This window comes from Leptonychotes weddellii, chromosome 9 (genome assembly GCF_054177405.1).
Source record: "Leptonychotes weddellii isolate Sample4059 chromosome 9, ASM5417740v2, whole genome shotgun sequence".
NCBI classification, from domain to species: Eukaryota; Metazoa; Chordata; class Mammalia; order Carnivora; family Phocidae; genus Leptonychotes; species Leptonychotes weddellii.
Window position 1 is genome coordinate 33,645,869 of NC_138377.1, and position 18,215 is coordinate 33,664,083.

Below are 18,215 nucleotides of genomic sequence, written 5' to 3' on the forward strand. Positions count from 1 at the left end.
CTATAATTATTCTAGGTGGTTATATAAATTGAATTTAGAGAGTCCCTATTAATTAGACAAACCATTGCTATCTTACTTGCAATTCTGAATCAGTTGCCCACCACTACTCTTCAAATAAAGAAGTTTCAAATTTATTTTAACGTGTGGTCGTTTCTGGATTTATTTCACTATTGATTATTCATGGTTCATTTTATATACTAGGCCTAGAAAATGTATTAGATTTATCCTGTGGCTTCATTTGTCTTGACAAGTCACTGCCCCAACCTTTCCTCCATACATTTTTATTCCTCTGGAATAAAATTTAAAGTAAGTACTGATTTAGAAACCATTTTCAGGTAGATGTTATTGGAAAAAAAAAAAAAAAATATATATATATATATATATTTGTTAGGTAATTCTTCACAATTTAAGTAAAAAAAGCCACTTTTTGCTTTATGTTGCAATTTATATTCCCAGCAGGGGTTTAGTCTTAAGTAGACAGATACGCCAATCCATGCACCTTTAAGGGGAACATACCTGGCTGTGTATATTACTTCAGTGTGAAAAAATGTAGTTGAAGCTTTCTGTTCCTTTTCATTTTTCATGCTCAAGATGGCTTATAAAAGCAATTATAAATTTAATTATGTTGTATTTGTACATGGCAGATTGCTTTTAAATTTAATCTAATTTTATTGTTATGTTAGTCACCATACAGTACATTAGTTTTTTGAGGCAATTATTAAAATAAATTAAGATATAAGAGAAACTAAGAGCTAATAGAGCAAGGTAAGGGAATGTAAGACTAGAATCTGTTTTGAATGAGCACACATTTAAGGACTAAAAGATAAGATTAATATTTGATTGTTGTCATCAATTAATTTTCCATTTATTATAAAATTGTCAAATAATTCTTCATACTAAATTGACTGAGTGTTAGGGACATTTAAAAAGATTTTATTGTTCTTTAACATATATCAGCTCATTTAATCCTCACAAGCTTAAGAGGTAGGCAGGCTTAGGTAAAAGTAATCTTTAGTCATATATATATTTTCTTCAGTATCTTTCCCCACCCAGCTTTATAGAGATATAATTGACATATAATATTGTGTAAGTTTCAGGTATATAATGTGATGAATTAAAAAATATGTATCTTGTGAAACAGAGGAGTATGTAAAACACTTTATATTTCTTGAGTTTTCAAAGCCTTTATCCACCAACTTGAAATGCTGATTTTTCTCATATACAAAATTTTCACATGCCATGGGCCCAGTTCTTCTTTTATTCTATTTTATTGATCACAATGTCTAATTGTGAACCAATGTCATGTTTTATTAATTTGTACATCTTTGTAATATATTTTGATATCTGGTAGGACACAATTCCTGAGTATTGACTCTTCTGTATGAATTTCAAAATTATCTTGTCAAGTTCCATGAAAACATTCTACTGGACTCTTGATTAAGATTGCATTGGATTTAGGGGTGCCTGGGTGGCTCAGTCAGTTGAGCGTCTGAGCATCTTCCTTCCATGCTTCTCCCTTTTCTTCTCCCTTTGTGTGTGCACACTTGCTCTCTCTCTCTCAAAAAAAAATTTTTTTTTAAAAAAAGGTCGCATTGGATTCATAGGTTAAATCTAGATCATTAGCTTACTTATAGCATCAACCTTTCCCTCCATGCACGTAAATATCTCAATTTATTCAGGTATTCTCGTATGTCCTTCACTTAGCAAATATTTTTTCAACACATACTATTTTTAGGACACTGTTATAGGTGTTGGAGATATAACATTGATTAAAATGTTCCTACTTTTAAGCAGCTTATATTTTACTGGAGGAAAAGAGAAAACAAATAAGATTCAAATATATAATATGTTGCAGAGTGGTAAGTGCCCAGAAGGAAAATAAAGTAGGGTATCGGGAGAAAGAACAATAAAGGCCCATGTGTGCGCATGCGTGCACGTGTGCACTCCGGTTAGCGAAATCTTCACTGATAAAGTAACATTTGAACAGAGTTGAATCAGGAGAGGAATTGAGCCACATGTATGTCTTGAGAAAGAGCTACTTTTCAAGTGGAACCACGGATGCAAATCTTTGAGGTGGGAGACTGATAGCCTGAGGTGTTTGCTCAACAACAGAGCCCGGAGGGCGAGGTTTGAGGGAGAGGGAAGAAGGGAGGGGGGAGAAGATGGGAGAGGGGGGAAGGACATTTTGCAGTTGTCTCCATAAAGATCTCGAGTATTTCTTGTTAGGTTTATTCCTGGGAGCATTTCACAGTCTTTTCTCTGAATACCTTTTTAAAAATGTTCTTTCTAAAATTACTCGTCTAATTGGTCATTGCTGGTGTATAGGAGAATTACTGATTCTTACATGTTGATTTTATATCTTGTTACACTATGAACTTAGTTCTAGTATTTCAACAATTGATTCCATTTGGTTTTCTATTAAGTAACAGTCGTGCCTAATGACTATCTCCTCCATCCTGGCCTACATGTTTTATTTCTTTTTTCTTTGTTTTACTACATTCCTAGGACACTCAGTAAAATATGTAATAGCTATGAAAGTGAGCATCTTTTTTCCTTTCTCTAATTTTAATGAAATGCTTCTCATTTCATAATAAAGCATGATGTTTGCTGTTTCTTTCTTTAATGGAGCAGGGGAATTTTTCTCCTACCTATAATTTGCTAAGAGACTTTTTTAAAGTAAAAAATTTTCAGCATCTGTTAAGAAGTTCGTATGTATATGTAACACATATTAATGTAGTGAATTGCATTGATCTCTCTCCTTATGTAGAACTATTTTTCTTTTTTCTGTTTTTTTTAATTTAAATTCAATTAGCCAACATATAGTACATCATTAGTTTCAGATGTAGTATTCAGTAATTCATCAGTTGCCTATAACACCCAGTGCTCATCACATCACATGCCCTCCTTAACTATTTTTCAATTCTCAGATATACATTGATTAGAAAACTATTAAGTGTCTGCATGTAAAGGCAGTGTTCTAGACACCTGAGTTACATCAGTGAACACTCCGAAGTTCCTTAGTTCATGAAGCTTGCATTCTAATAATGGAAAGCATAAAATAAACAATAAATATGATAAATGAAAAAACTGTAATTTTAGTAGGAAGAGGTAAGTGCATTGTGAAACAGAGATAGCAGCGCAGGTAAGGGGACTCAAGTGTGAGGAGAGGGCTTGTAGATGGGCTGACATTGCTGATTCTGGGCAGATGAGTGTCATGACCTGCCTTGTGGCTGTGCAGGCTCGCTCTGGACTAACAGACATACGGGAGTGATGAGCAAGGGAAGAAGAGGGAGATGTGGAAAAGCTCATCCCAGTGAAACAGGAGGGAGATGATAGAGACAGAACAGACTTGGTGAATGGTAGTGGAGGCGATGAAAATCTACTTCTATTTTGAAGGAAAGCTAACAAGAGTTTTAAGGATTTTCAATTGCATTTAGGGTATAAGAGGAAGAGAGAGGTTAAGTTTTTTGGCCTGAGCAACCTGATCATGATGTTTCTTTCTTTTAGTAAACAGCTAGATTTGATTTGCTAATAACTTGTTTAGGACTTTTGCAACGATACTCTAAAATTGTGCTACGTTTGTCTGTTCTTCCATAAGCCATGTTTGGTTCTATTAGCCTTTTAAAATACATAGGGTAACTTTTTAGATGTTGAGATATAAACAGCTTGTATAAAATGAATTTTGTTTTACTTAAAGGTTTGGTTAAGCTTGCTCAAAAAGTCATTTGGACCTTTGCCTTTTTTTAGATAGTGAAGGGATGTGTCAGGATTCTCTAAGACCACCCCCAAGTCTGGTGATTTGCTAGAAGGACTCACAAGATTCAGTATTTAGTTTTATTCATGGCTAAGCTTTATTACAACAAAAGGGTGCAAGGCAAAATCAACAAAGGGCAAAAGTGAATGGGGACAAAGTCTGGAGGAAACCAGGGGCTAGCTTCCGTGGTCTTCTCCCAGTGGGGTCACATGGGTAAGCTTAATTTCCCCAGCAACAAGATGAACATATATGAACTGTGCCAAAGAAGAACATTGGAGACTCAGCACCCAGGGTTTTTTTTTTTTTTTTAATTGGGAGCTGGTTACATAAGCACCCTTTGTATAATGTGCACCGAAATTCCAGACTCCCAGAAAGAATGCCGGGTTTTAGCATAAACCATATTCTTTGTACAAACAGTTTAGGCATGGCGAGCCACTCATTTAGAGGAAGTTTTATATCAATGTAGGGAAGTGTTTACTGGTTGAGATCCCAGAAACCAGCCAAGAGCCAGCCTTGCAAACTGACCTTCCTAATGATAGCAGTCTCAGATCTGTCATAATAACTTTTCTGCATGGAGGAATTGGGTGTCATAGAGAGAGGAGGTAGATCATATTGATTACTGTTTCAGTTTCTTCTGTATTTATTGATTGATTCAGATTTTTAGCTTCTTTGTGAGATGATTTAGGTAATTTTTTCCTAGAAAACTTGTCATTTTAACTAGGTTTCAAATTCATTGACAGTTGTTCATAATATGCCCTTATGATATTATTGTTAAGTTTTTTTTTCTTTTTAATGTTTACTTGTGCCTTGTCTCAGATTAGACTTGCCAAAAGTTCATCTCTGTTAATTTTTTAAATCGAGATAATTCTAGATTAACATGAAGTTGTAAGAAATAATACAAAGAGATCCCATATACTCTTTACTTGGCTTCCCTGATGGTGGTACTGCTTTGCAAAGCTACAGTGTAGTATCACAACTACTATTCAGACATTGATGCAGTTCACTGATCTTACTCAACTTTGCTCAATTTTGCTTGTACTTCTTTGTGTCTGTGTTTGTATTCTATACAGTTTTATCATATGGCTAGATCTGTGTTTACAGTGCTGTGGTCAAGATACTAAAGAGTTCCATCACCATGGTCATCTCTCCTGGTACCCTTTTATAAGTACACATACCTCCATCCTCCTCCCCCCTACATACACACTTTCCCCATCTTTACCTACTGGCAATCACCAATCTGCTTTCCATTTTTTTTTTCCTTTTTCTTATTATCATGTTCAATTAGCCAGCATATAGTGTATCATTATTTGTAAGGATTTTTCATTTCAAAAATGTTCTATAAGTGGAAACACACTATATAACCTTTTGGCTTTGACATTTCATTCAGCATAATTTTCTGGAGATTCACCCAAATTGTTGTGTGTATCAATAATTCTTTCCTTTTAGTTGCTGAGTAGTATTAAATGGTATTTATATAAATAGACATCTGGGATGTTTTCAGTTTTTGGGAATTGTGAATAAAACTGCTATAAACACTTGTTGACAACTTTTTGTGTGAACATACGTTTTCGTATCTTTAGGATAAGTGCCCAAGAGTGCAATTGCTGGGTCTTATGGTAACTGTGTGTTTAGTTTTATAAGAAACCACCAAACTGTTTTCTGGAGAGGTTGTACAATTTTAAATTCCCACCAATGTATTCCCATGCAATGTGTGAGTGATACAGTTCCTCCTCACCAGCTTTTACTGTTGTCACTAGTTTTTATTTTATCTACTGTGATAGGTGTGTAGTGACAGTGTGATTTTAATTTTTGTTTTTCTGGTGGCTAATGATATTGAACATCTTTTCATGTGCTTATATGCTACCTCTCTTTGGTTATTTTTTTTTTTAAAGATTTTATTCATTTATTAGAGAGAGAGAGAGAGATGGAACAGGGGAGAGGGGCCGAGGGAGAGGGAGAAGTAGACTCCATGATGAGCAGGGAGTCTGACATGGGGCTCGATCCTAGGACCCTGAGATCATGAAGGCAGATGCTGAGCCAGAGGCAGACACTTAACCGACTGAACCAGCCAGGCGCCCCTCTCTTTGGTTATTTTTTTTTTTTTAAGATTTTATTTATTTATTTGAGAGAGAGAGAATGGGAGAGAGAGAGAGAGCACAAGAGCGGGGAGGGTCAGAGGGAGAAGCAGACTCCCTGCTGAACAGGGAGCCCGATGTGGGACTTGATCCTGGGACTCCAGGATCATGACCTGAGCTGAAGGCAGTCGCTTAACCAACTGAGCCACCCAGGCGCCCTCTCTTTGGTTATTTTAAAAGAACTTGTTTCAGGGGTGCCTGGGTAGCTCAGTCAGTTGACTATCCGACTCTTGATCTCAGGGTCCTGAGTTCAAGTCCTACGTTGGGTGCCACACTGGGTGTGGAGCCTACTTAAAAAAACAAAACCAGGGGCGCCTGGGTGGCTCAGTCGTTAAGCGTCTGCCTTCGGCTCAGGTCATGATTCCAGGGTCCTGGGATCGAGCCCCACATTGGGGTCCCTGATCGGTGGGAGGCCTGCTTGTCCTTCTCCCACTCGCCCTGCTTGTGTTCCTGCTCTCGCTATCTCTCTCTGTCAAATAAATAAATAAAAATCTTTTAAAAAAATAAATAAAAATAAAAAACAAAACAAAAAAACCCCATTTCATTTCATTGGTACTTTATTTTTGTCTTACAAAAGTTGTCTGTGACATCCATTCTGATGTTAAACTTTTAATTTAGTTTAAGTTATTAATGTAACTTAGCTTATTAATTTAAACTTTCACTGTTGTATTTTCTTTGAGTTTATTTTGTTTTTATCTTTAATGGAAGATTGAGATAGGAGGTAGATCATATTGATTACTGTTTCAATTTAATAACATCAATTCTTTAGGTTAATATTTTTATTTTCTATTAAATATACCTGTTGCTGAAAATTCCCTCTGAGAATCTCCTTGGGCATACCCCACAGGTTTTGATATGCTATATTTTCATTATTGTTATATTTTGTGTTTCTACTTTGTCTTTAAATTTATTCCTTAATACATGAATTATTTAAAATTGTCTTATTTGTGAGTTTAAATTTTTGCTTTGCCTTTAGAGTTAGTATAGTTATGCTTAATTTGAATTTTGCTTCGTAGGAATTAATTTATGTTTACTATGCTTTCTTTTCTTTCCCCCACCCCTTTTTTTGCTTTTTGTGGAATTGACTGTCTTGTTGTGTTTGGTGTTGTCATAGGTGTTTATTTACTTCCCCTTTAATGATTTGGAAGCTAAATAATTCTCTTGGCATTCTAAATATTTAATGCACACACTTAACCCCCTTTAAAAATAGTTTTATTCAACATTGACATACAATAAATTGCATATATTTAAAATATAAAATTTTGTATTTTGAAAGACTACATATATATGTATGTCCGATTTATATATATTTTAACATATATGTATATATTTTTAACATGGCTCAGAATTACAATGTTGTTCTATCTTGTCCAAGAAAAGAACTACAGAATTCTTTCAATTTTTTTTTCCTTCCAAAAATCCCAACTATCATGCTGACATCATCTAGAATTTGTTTCATGCTGTTGTTATTCTTTTGTTGTTGTCATCATTAGCAATCATTTTGTATTTATAGCTGTTGAGTTCCAGTCCATTTGTCTGGATGTTGGAGCTTTGTTTTCCTTCTTTGTTTAGATACTGTCTCCCATCTTGCAGGGATTCCCAATAATTTCCTTGAATCTAGGATTGCTGAGGGATCCTCATCAATAAGCTGTTTTGTAATTTCTAGGAATTTGGGGTGGGAAGGAGAGACCATAGCATGTTCTAAGACCACCATCTTGACTAGGAACTCAGGAGGCACTTTTTATATGAGCAAGAGGCAGGCAGATATTTGGAAGTGAGACTTGTCTGTTAAATCTCTGCTTATCTCTGCTCCCCTGACTATTAACCAAGTAGTCAACCTCATTGAAACTTTTAGTTTCCTAACCTGTGAAATGGACATCATAGCAGTCTTGTGAAGATGGAATGAGGTCGAAGAATGAACACACAGCCTTCTATTACTACATATTTGATGCTTAATAAATATTGGTTTCTTTTCTCTTTTTCAGGTCAGATAAAATGAGATATGATACTTTAATACAAGCTAAGTTGTGAACATATGGAATATGTTACCCCCAAGAGTTTGTGTAGTTTGTATATTTAACCATGTTTGAAAATTGTTTATATAAGGTCTTGGATGATAGATTCATATGGAGTATCAAGGATACCCTTGGGATATCTAAGAACATATCCCCAATACTTTGAAGATAGCATTGTGGTAGATGACTTCCATCTTGCACAATGCACTCATGGAAATCTAACAGCAAGAGAGCATTGATTATTAGTTGATTACTGAGTTGTATATGATGTTATTATGTAGGACATGGGCCAGAGCAAGTTTCAGATGCTGCTGTACTTTGTGCCTATCATTTGACACTCAGCCAGGAAACCCAGACTTGAAAACTGCTTCCTGCTTTACAGAAAATAAACAAATGAGCAGGAAATGACAAAAAGATGTCACTTAGTATTGAGGTCTTATTTGCTTTTAATTTCTGATACTTGTTACTCAAACTCTATGCTTCAGTGCGGTTCCCAGTTTTTCTACCCTGTAGGCATTCCTGGATTGCAGCGTCTTGGTTTCTTGTCCTGGATACTGATCTCTTTGGATTCCTGGCCCCTTGTTATATAACCTTGGGAGTTGCCCTTTCTTTAAGAATAGCATGAAACCATCAACGAGACTATCAAGTGGGAGTGAATAAAAATGCATGATAAACTAGGAAACAGCGTGGTACTGTGAAGAAAAATCATCGCAGACTTATTTTATTTTCTGCTCTGATAGAATGACAGGCCTCATAAACAATGGGGAGTAATGGACAAGATCTATGTTGCTTCCCTGTAATCACTCCTAAAACACTCCAGGTATGACTGGGCCGTATTTTATGTTTCTATATAGATGAGAAACACAGGATCTTTGTCACTGAGCCTGATTAATTTTTCCAGTTTTCCTGAGACTGTGCATCCAAGCCAACATGCCGGATGTTATGCTAACGAAAATCAAGGCAGCAGAATTAAATAATTAAAGAGAGACCTCTGTTTATCTAGGTTTTGTACATGTGGGAAATTGTCAGAATTACAAGAAGGGATTCAGATTGTAAGATTGAGAAAAAACAATGGGGCTTAACAAAAAATTCAGGAAAAAATGAGATGGTGTTGTAAGTGTCCAATGAAGGACACAGTTTTGTTTTGAAATACCTTAGGTAAGGTGTTAGAAAGTATTTTGAACTGAGTTGGATTCTGATTCCCTGTTCAATCCAGTAAACAGTCTTTACAAACATGTACCTTTCATGTACCTTCATGGGGAAAATGAAATGAGAAGGAATATTGATGTTACCAAAAATAAGAGTTCACAAGAGGGGCACCTCGGTGGCTGAGTTGGTTAAGCATCCAACTGTTGAATTCAGCTCAGGTCATGATCTCAGGGTTGTGAGATCGAGCCTCCAGTCAGGCTCTATGCTGGGCATGCTTAAGATTCTCTCTCACTTCCTCTCCCTCTGCCCCTGCCCCTTTCTTGCACACCCTCTCTCTCACTATCTCAAAAAAAAAAAAAAAAAAGAAAGAAAGAAAAGAAAAAGCCCAAACTCTCTAATTTGTATCCTACTTATGGTGGGTGAACAACATGACTTTTATATGTGAAGGGTGGTCTGTTCTTTTAATATTTATGAGTTCAACAATTTCAGTTGGAAAGCAAAGGGGAAAAGCCTAGCTGTGTTCTGTTATTGTTCAACAGAGAACTAGACAGGTCTTACATTTTCGGTATCCAAACTTTTCTTTAAAAGAGAAGATGGATTTTTCTCATTCTTAATGGAAATTATGAGCAGTGTTGACTCAAGTGAAATATAGATTTGTGTCAAAGAGAGGAAAGTGGCTTTGTTACGGAATGAGCTTCTATGTTTCCTCTACATCTCAACTTGATCACTATTTCATTGGAAGTCTTCCAACTCAGGTCATCTCAGCCTTTAATAAACTCCCAGCACCAACTATATGTATGTCTGTGATGACACACATCCACATACAAAGGTCACGTGTGTGACTTTTTAATTTAATCCTCCCCACTGGATAGATTGTAAGCTCCCCTGAACACAGGGAATGTGTAGGTTTGCTCATCATTTCCTAACAAGAACCGAGCATGGTGTCTGACAGTCATTAGACTCTCAGTAAATGAATGACAATGAATGAATGAATGAATGAATGAATGCAGTCAAGATATTAAAATACTGGAGAAAAATTAAAAAAACAAGCTATGAGGTTGAATAAAACTGTAGTCCTTGTCTGTGAAGGGAGCTCACGTAGAATTTTTACAGTAGGTGTGTTACCTTTTTGAGTAAGGAAGGCAGCTTTCCAACCATGTGGAAGAAGCAGAGCAATAGGCAGGAGGCAACGCTGTCATGTTCTGCGTGGGTGGTGGATGGATGAGAAGTGGGCCTGGTTCCCGCTTCAGTTTCCGCCCATCTCAGTAACTGTTACTGAACATGTTTCTCTTTTATCGGGCCATGGAGAGCCTATTTAAAAGCACAAAAAAAAAAAAAAAGAAAGAAAGAAAAGCACTCTGTGGGTCCTTGCGATGTAGCAAGTGAGTGTGACTGAGGGCCTGGGAGAATTAGACATGGTTGGCTCAGCCTGGAAGCTGGCTGCACCACACTTCTCTCCCCTCTGCTGACATTGCTTCCCAGAGTGGGAAGTTGGCCTCATTTACTGGAGAGCGGGAAAGCTAACAGGAATTTTGACAGCAAATGAACACATGCCACAGAATAATTTTCTATCCTTTAGCAACTTCATGATTTCATGACTTCCTTTTTGTTGGGAGAATCCAGGATTCTTACCTAACATCTGTCATCTTGTGTTTTTCCCCCAAAGTGAAGGAGAAGAGAGGAAAAGTAATCTTAGCAAGGACAGGAAAAATAAGGTAGAAAGAATCCAAACTTTCATCGTGGGGTCATTGTGAGATTAAGGCAAGGATGGGAATGACTTTCATGGCAGACATGCATAGTGCTCACTTTCTATGACCTTATTCTCTGTGCCTCATTATTTTCTATCTTCATTAATAATTTTCAGTATCAGGGTTATTATGCAAATGTTACCAAAGCTGAAACAAAACAAAAGAGGCTTCATTGTATATTCCAAAAAGATCTGAGGAACTGGTGAGGTTTTGAAATTTGGGGAGAGGAAAGGAAGGGAAGTTGTGGCTACTTATTGGGACTTCATCAGGAGGGGGATAGTTTTTTTTTCTTAACCTAGTTTGGGTACAGTTCCATCTGAACCCCAATGATTGGCTTAATGACTTCTCAGTGACCCCTCCAGAGCTCTGATTCTGTAAACAAAAAAAATATACTCATACTCAGAAACACATCTAGATCAGGGGTGGGGTAAAATTTAAACTTTATAAATGAATATTCTTTACATCATAATCTAAGTTAGTTCCATTCTCTTTTAAACTTCTTTTTCCCTGAAAAGCAAAGCTCTTACATGTAAGCTAATGGTTACTATTATAGGTGGTAAGCTTTGTGGAAGTCAGACATAATCAAATTTCAGATGTAAGACCTCCATTTGGCTTGTGGTAGGGGAAAATGAATTGTGAGATGTACATCCAAGGTGGAACTCAGCACTTTTTATTTTATCAAAGGCTAGTGGTTATCTTTAGCAGCCACTTAAACTTCAGTATATCATCTGTGAAAACTATGAGAAATGATAAACCTGACTAAAAGAAAAATGATTTTGCACCTTTGATGAGGGCTTAATTTCTGTGAAGTGTGTGTGTGTGTATGTGTATGCATGTGTGAGGTGACCCAAGGCAGCTTCTCCAGATCAGAGATGGTGTGGCTTATAAGGAAACCACAGAGGACCGGGGGGGGGGGTGCGGGGGGAGGGCTGGGCTCTATGTGTGGGTGCAATTTTGCTGAAGACGAGAGGATCTCTCTGGTTGGATGGCAAGAATCAAACATAATACCCCCTCCAGTCAAATTAATTAGACTGCTTCTAACTAGGTTTCATCTGCTTTTGAGTCTATAATAATAGCATAAAAGTGGCATCATATGACTGAATTCAGTGTGGAGACCCTTCACTTGTGTAAAACAGGAGAGCCATGCTGATGAAGGAAAAACACATACAGTGATTAAGAGAAAATATTCTGGTAATTTCATTCTTGATGTATAAAGAGTTAACTTAGACTAAAATTATTTATATGCCCATGTGGAAACAGCTACTTTTTGATTTACTTGCATTCTTGATGAAGATGATGTGCATTTCTGAGGAAGTTGCATTTGTAATGACTTCATCAAGGAGTAGTCTTGGGGTAATCTTATAGGGATGCCATCATTTCTGACATGTTCAAAAGCCATGCTCTCTTAATTTCACATAAATGTTTTATAGCTCCTTAATAAATTGATATAAGAATGACTTTTTTCATTTAAGGAAAAAGCCTATGATCTCACAATCAATATTTTCTGAAAAATAAATATTATTTATAATATAATGAAATTATTTAGATATATGACATAAGATCAACTTTTAGTATTAAACTATTTATAATAGCTTTAGTAATCATACATTCTGTATAACTTTGATAGCCCCAGCAATGAAGCCAACCATCCATCAATCTAGTCATTATTTTTCTAGCTGCTTCCTCGGGCCATATGAATGATGCAGTGCAGTTTCGTCTTTGTCATTGTGGAATAATCTTCTTCTTTATTTATCACTGATCCCCTGGCACATTCCCTGCCACTTCTAAATTATTTTTTTCTGAGCTTGCAGTGAGTCAGCATCCTACATGGGCTGATAGAGTGCTAGTATTGAAGAGGACCAGACATGTTGGCTGACCAAGCTTTTCAATTAAACTGGGGTCCAGAGATGGAAAGTAACAAGATTGATGGTACCCAGCATTCACTTTCACTTTCTGCCTTTCAGCCCATCTTTCCCTCAATCTCGGAAGAGCGGTCCCTTATTTCTAAAGGGGCAGACTCTGAGTTGGGGCCCGTTCCTTCCCCCTCTGGGAGAAACCCAATTTTCAAAATAAACACTTGCCACATTCTCATCCTGAGAAGATTTTTAGCAAAATGGAAACCAGGAGGGGAGTAAGATTTAGTAGTAGAGGAGTGTGTGGGTGTGGGTATGGGTGTATGTGGTAGAGGTAGTGGTTTGAGGACTCCATCTTTTGACAGGAACACAAGGCTGTTGCGACGAGGATGAAGGGAGGTCAGTTCTTTCGTTTGGAATATAATCAGAGGACTACGGTATTGTGCTCTTATCCACAACTACTTATTATGCCCTAGTTATGGGTCTGACACTGTTTCTAATTTTCATAATTTATGGAAAACCACATAATTTTCATAAATGTATTTATAACAGTCTTATGAAATAGATATTATTATCCACATTTTTTTCAGATGAGAAAATTGGAACAAGGAAAAATTAAGTGATTTGTCTGAAGTCCTACAGCTAACTGGTGGCAGAGTCAGGATTTAAGCCAGATTTCTCTGACTACAGAATTGGCTTCTTAAAAAACATACCATACTCCCTCTATCAGACTCAGCCTACTTCAGTGTTAGAGAGGTCATTAAGTCACAGTTTCCAAGAGTGGGGAAATAAATGTGCAAGTAAAAAAAAGTTTCATGAAACTTTATAAGGGTTTGTTAGCAAGATTCAGTTCTGCGAGATGGAAACATTGTGTAGCAGTTGTAGAAGCGTCTAGAAATGCCATTTCAAAATCTGTTCTGAGGCTAGGTCCCATGTTCAGTGTTCTTATCACAACAAAATAAAATAAGCTGCATATGGATTATAAAATAAACATCTGTTTACATATATATATATATTTTTAAGATTTTATTTATTCAAGAGAGGGGGGGAGGAGCAGAGGGAGAGGGACAAGCAGACTCCACGCTGGGCATGGGGCCCCACAGGGGGCTCCAACTCAGAACCCTGAGATCAGGACCTGAGCCGAAACCAAGAGTCTGACACTTAACCAACTTAGCCACTGAGGTGCCCCACATGTATTTTTTAAAGTATTATACATTTTGCTGAGGGTAGAAATTACAAGTATTCTTTATTTGTTAAAATTGTTTTTGTCATGTGATACATCGTGTACTTAAAGAGTGTCTATCAAATATATGTACAGTATCAAAGCAGCAAAATGCACCTACCACCCAGCTTAAAGAAAAAAAGAAACACTACCTGCACTTTAGATGTCACCCTGGTCCTTGACAATCCAATATTCTTCCCTCTGCCTTAGAGGAAACCACTCTCCTGGTTTTGTTTCCATACCTAAGGAATGTGTCCCCAAATAATACATTGCTTAGTTTTACCTGTTTTTGCATTTTATATAAATGGATTCATACACTATATGCATTTTTCTGTGACTTTCTCATTTGCCTGACCATTATGTGTATTAGATTCATTCATTGTGTTATGTGAGACTGTGGTTCATTTTTTCGTCGCTGCTGAATAGTGCTCTATTGTATGGCTCCTGCAATTCTTGTTACCAGTCTAAAGTGTGCTACATGTTATGATTATCTCTAGTTTTATTTTCAGTACAAACAGTGCTTCTGTAAACATTTTTGTATACATCTCTCAGTGCGGATGTGCAAGAAGTGTATATATGTATATGCCTATGAGAGGAATTACTGTGTCATAGCTGTGCATTTGGTCAACTTTACAAGATGATGTGAAATTTTATTTCCATGGTGTTCCACCGGCAGTAAACATGAGGTCCTGATCCACATCACCACCAGGTGGATGGGAATGTGATAACTGTGTTTTCAGGTTAGGTTCCCTGATTACTAATCAGAATTTTAAATATTTTTTTTTTTAAAGATGAGAACCATTTCATATGTCTCTTATTCTATAATAGACTTTTTCAAATCTTCTGTTCGTTTTCATTTGGTTGTTTGTCTTTTTAATTGATTCCTAGTTATTTTTTCTATATTCTGGATATATCTTTAGTTGCAAATATCTTCTCCCAGTGTGTCGCATATTTTCATTTTCATTGTGGTATCTTATGGGCCAGCAAACTTCCTCTGCACCACTCTGCTACCTTCATCATGGTATCTTAGGAACAGATCTTCATTTAATGTAGTCAAACCAATCTTTCACGGTTTGTGCTTTTGCCGTCTTGTTTGAGATCTTAGGAATACTCTCCTATATTTCCTTCTGAATGTTAAAATATTTTTCCACTTCGATTTAAACCCTAGTCAGATCTAAAATGCATTTTTTATTAAGATGTGAGGTAGGGAGGGGCGCCTGGGTGGCTCAGTCGTTAAGCTCTGCCTTTGGCTCAGGTCATGATCCCAGGGTCATGGGATCGAGCCCCGCATCGGGCTCCCTCCTCAGCGGGAAGTCTGCTTCTCCCTCTCCCACTCCCCCTGCTTGTGTTCCCTCTCTCGCTGTGTCTCTCTCTGTCAAATAAATAAATAAAATCTTAAAAAAAAAAAAGATGTGAGGTAGGGATTTAGTTTCATTTTCCCAGATCTGGACATTTTAGTACCATTTATCGAATTGTTCATTTCCCCCAACTCATCTGCAGTGTCACGTGTTTTATACATCAAGCTTTCGTAAACGCACGCAGTTGATGGAGTTACCTGTCTTTCCATATATCTGCCACACTGTCTGTTTATCAAATACATGTATAGTACCTACTGTGTGCCGGTTGCTGTTCTAAGAGTTTTATAAAGATTAACTCATTTAATCTTTATAAGGAAGTTACTCTTATTACCCTAATTTTATAGATGTGGGCAACTTAGGCACAAAAGCTTAACTTTTCCAGAGTCACACATCTGGAAAGCGGCAGACCCAAAGTTTGAGCTCAGGTAGTCTGGCTCTGGATACTACACTGCCTCTCCAATATTTACTTGTTGCTTTTTGTTAGTAGAAGTTTATAATTAGTATTATTATAAAGTAAGGCAAATCTTTCAGTCTGGTGCTGCTCATTTTGGAATGTTATGACTCTTCTTGGCATTTTTCTCTTCCAGTTTTAGAATCACCAAGCAAATTTATGCACACACACCTAGGAATACCTACAACCTGTTGATATTTTGATTTTACCTTGAAACTGTAGATCAGTTGTTAGAGAAATGGTATTTCATGATATTGAGCATGGTATTTCTTCTTTCTTTTTTTTTTTTTTTGAAGTGAACATAACCTCAAGATTTTATTGTCTTCATAATATTAACAAAATATGAAGCTTAGAACTGGATCACTTGGCTCTCTCTCTTCTTATCTCCTCCCAGTTCACAATGCTTGCATCTCTTAGTAGCCAGCATTCTCTTAGATCTGCAATTGGGCTCAACACTTTCAAGCCTCAGCACAATCTTTGTAGTTTTAGCCTTTTTCCGGAAAATTGGCTTAGTCTTCCCACCATAGCCACTCTGCTTCCTGTCATAACGCTGCTTTCCCTGGGCATAAAGAGAATCTCTGCCCTTCTTGTACTGTGTCACTTTGTGGGGCTGGTGCTTGCCACACTTCTTGCAGAAAGTCTGGCGGGTTTTAGGAACGTTCAACATGTTTGTGAGAGTGCTATCGGCATGGAAAGAAAGGAGCATGGTATTTATTTCTATGTGTTTATAATTTTCTCCATAAAGGTCATATATTTATTGTTAAGTTTATAAAAAACATATACATTAAATGTATAATATATGATAATATAATATATATGGTGTATATTCTATATTATATATAATGTTATATATATACATATATATCTATAGTGAACTAAACATGGGCAGAAATTTTTGTGCTTTATTTATTTATGTATGTATGTTTTTAACTTATATTGTCCCAGCCCATAGACTAGTTCATGACACATAATGGCCACTTAATACATGTTTGTTGTATTAGTGAATTATAATAGTATACTTTAAAATTATGTTTTCTAACCATTCATAGATATTGAATAGGAAAGCCATTAATGTTTCTTTATTAAATTTATAGGTTAATCATAGTGATAAACTTTTATCATTTCTAAAAGATTGTCTATAGATTCTTTTGTGTTTTGTATGTGGTAAAATACATAATATTTTTTCTTTCAACCCTAACACTTTTAACTCTTTTTTTTTTTTTTTTGGTCTTATTGGAACCATCTAGAATTCCTCATTTGGTGACAAAAGTGATGAAAATGAATATTCTTACCTTGCTTCTGCTTTCAAAAGAAATACTTTTCTGTTTTACCATCAAGTATTATGTTTGTTATAGTTTTAAAAAATACCCCCTATCATGTTAAATAAAGAAGGGTCTTTTTATTCTAGTTTGCTGATAATTTTTGTAACAAATTTATTGAGAAGATCATGTTTCCTCTTTTAATCTGTTAACATAGTAAACTAGAATAATACATTTTATAACATTAAATCTTACATCTTTGGAATGAACTTGTTTGGTCCTTATGAATCATTTTCATGTAGATGTGTAACTTTTTTCATAAATTGGTGAGTTATTTTTGCTAATGTTTTACTGAGAATTTTGCATCTATTTTTGTAAGTGAGATTAGCAATGGGTATCCAGGTGAACTAGCCCCATAAAGAGTGGGACTTTTCCCAATTTTTCTGGATTCTGAAGGAGTTTTATGTAAGGCTGAATTCATATTTCTTGAATGCTTCATAGAATGTCCCTGAAAAAACCATCTATACTTAGTGATATTGTGCTAAGATTTTAATTCTGATTCAATTTTTTCAACATTTAGAGTGTCAAAAGATAAGTTTCCTTTTTCTTTTTCTTTTTTTAAAGATTTTATTTATTTATTTGAGAGAGAGAATGAGAGACAGAGAGCATGAGAGGGAGGAGGGTCAGAGGGAGAAGCAGACTCCCTGCCGAGCAGGGAGCCCGATGCGGGACTCGATCCCGGGACTCCAGGATCATGACCTGAGCCGAAGGCAGTCGCTTAACCAACTGAGCCACCCAGGCGCCCAAGTTTCCTTTTCCTTTTGAGCCAGTTTTGCTATGTTGATAAGTTTTGTTAAATTACACTTAGTAGAAATGTGTTCATTTCACATGAATTTTCAAATTTATTAGCATACGTTTTCATCTCATCACAGTTGTTAATTTCTGCTGTGCCTTCATTTATGTTTATTCTTTATTTTATTATTATTTGTTTCTACTTTTCTCTCTTTTCCTTGATCAGTGTTGCTAGGCAGTTTTATTCTTTTTTTTTTTTTTTAAAGAAACAATTTTTGGTTTTGTTGACCCTTTACATCATATTTTTTTCTTTCTTTCTTTCTTTTTTTTTTTTAAAGATTTTATTTATTTATTTGACAGAGAGAGACACAGCAAGAGAGGGAACACAAGCAGGGGGAGTGGGAGAAGGAGAAGCAGGCCACCCAGGTGTTATTTTTAAGAAATATAGTTTTAGGGACACCTGGGTGGCTCAGTCGTTA

At 36.3% G+C, this 18,215-nt stretch overlaps 2 protein-coding genes across 2 annotated transcripts in view; one reads left to right on the forward strand and one right to left on the reverse strand.

The window, feature by feature from the left end:
* KCNH5 (potassium voltage-gated channel subfamily H member 5) overlaps window positions 1-18,215 on the forward strand; it is a 277,648-nt gene that overhangs the window by 118,310 nt on the left and 141,123 nt on the right. The gene's annotated exons all lie outside the window — the stretch shown is intronic.
* On the reverse strand, window positions 15,965-16,356 carry LOC102725919 (large ribosomal subunit protein eL42-like). Its single transcript, XM_031033499.2, has one exon. It carries the CDS (start codon window positions 16,350-16,352, stop codon window positions 16,035-16,037), a length of 318 nt encoding a protein of 105 aa, XP_030889359.1. The 5' UTR covers window positions 16,353-16,356; the 3' UTR covers window positions 15,965-16,034.

What these genes read in the sequence shown, in the direction of transcription:
- LOC102725919 (XM_031033499.2), bottom strand. Translation starts at nt 16,352, where the DNA reads ATGTTGAACGTTCCTAAAACCCGCCAGACTTTCTGCAAGAAGTGTGGC.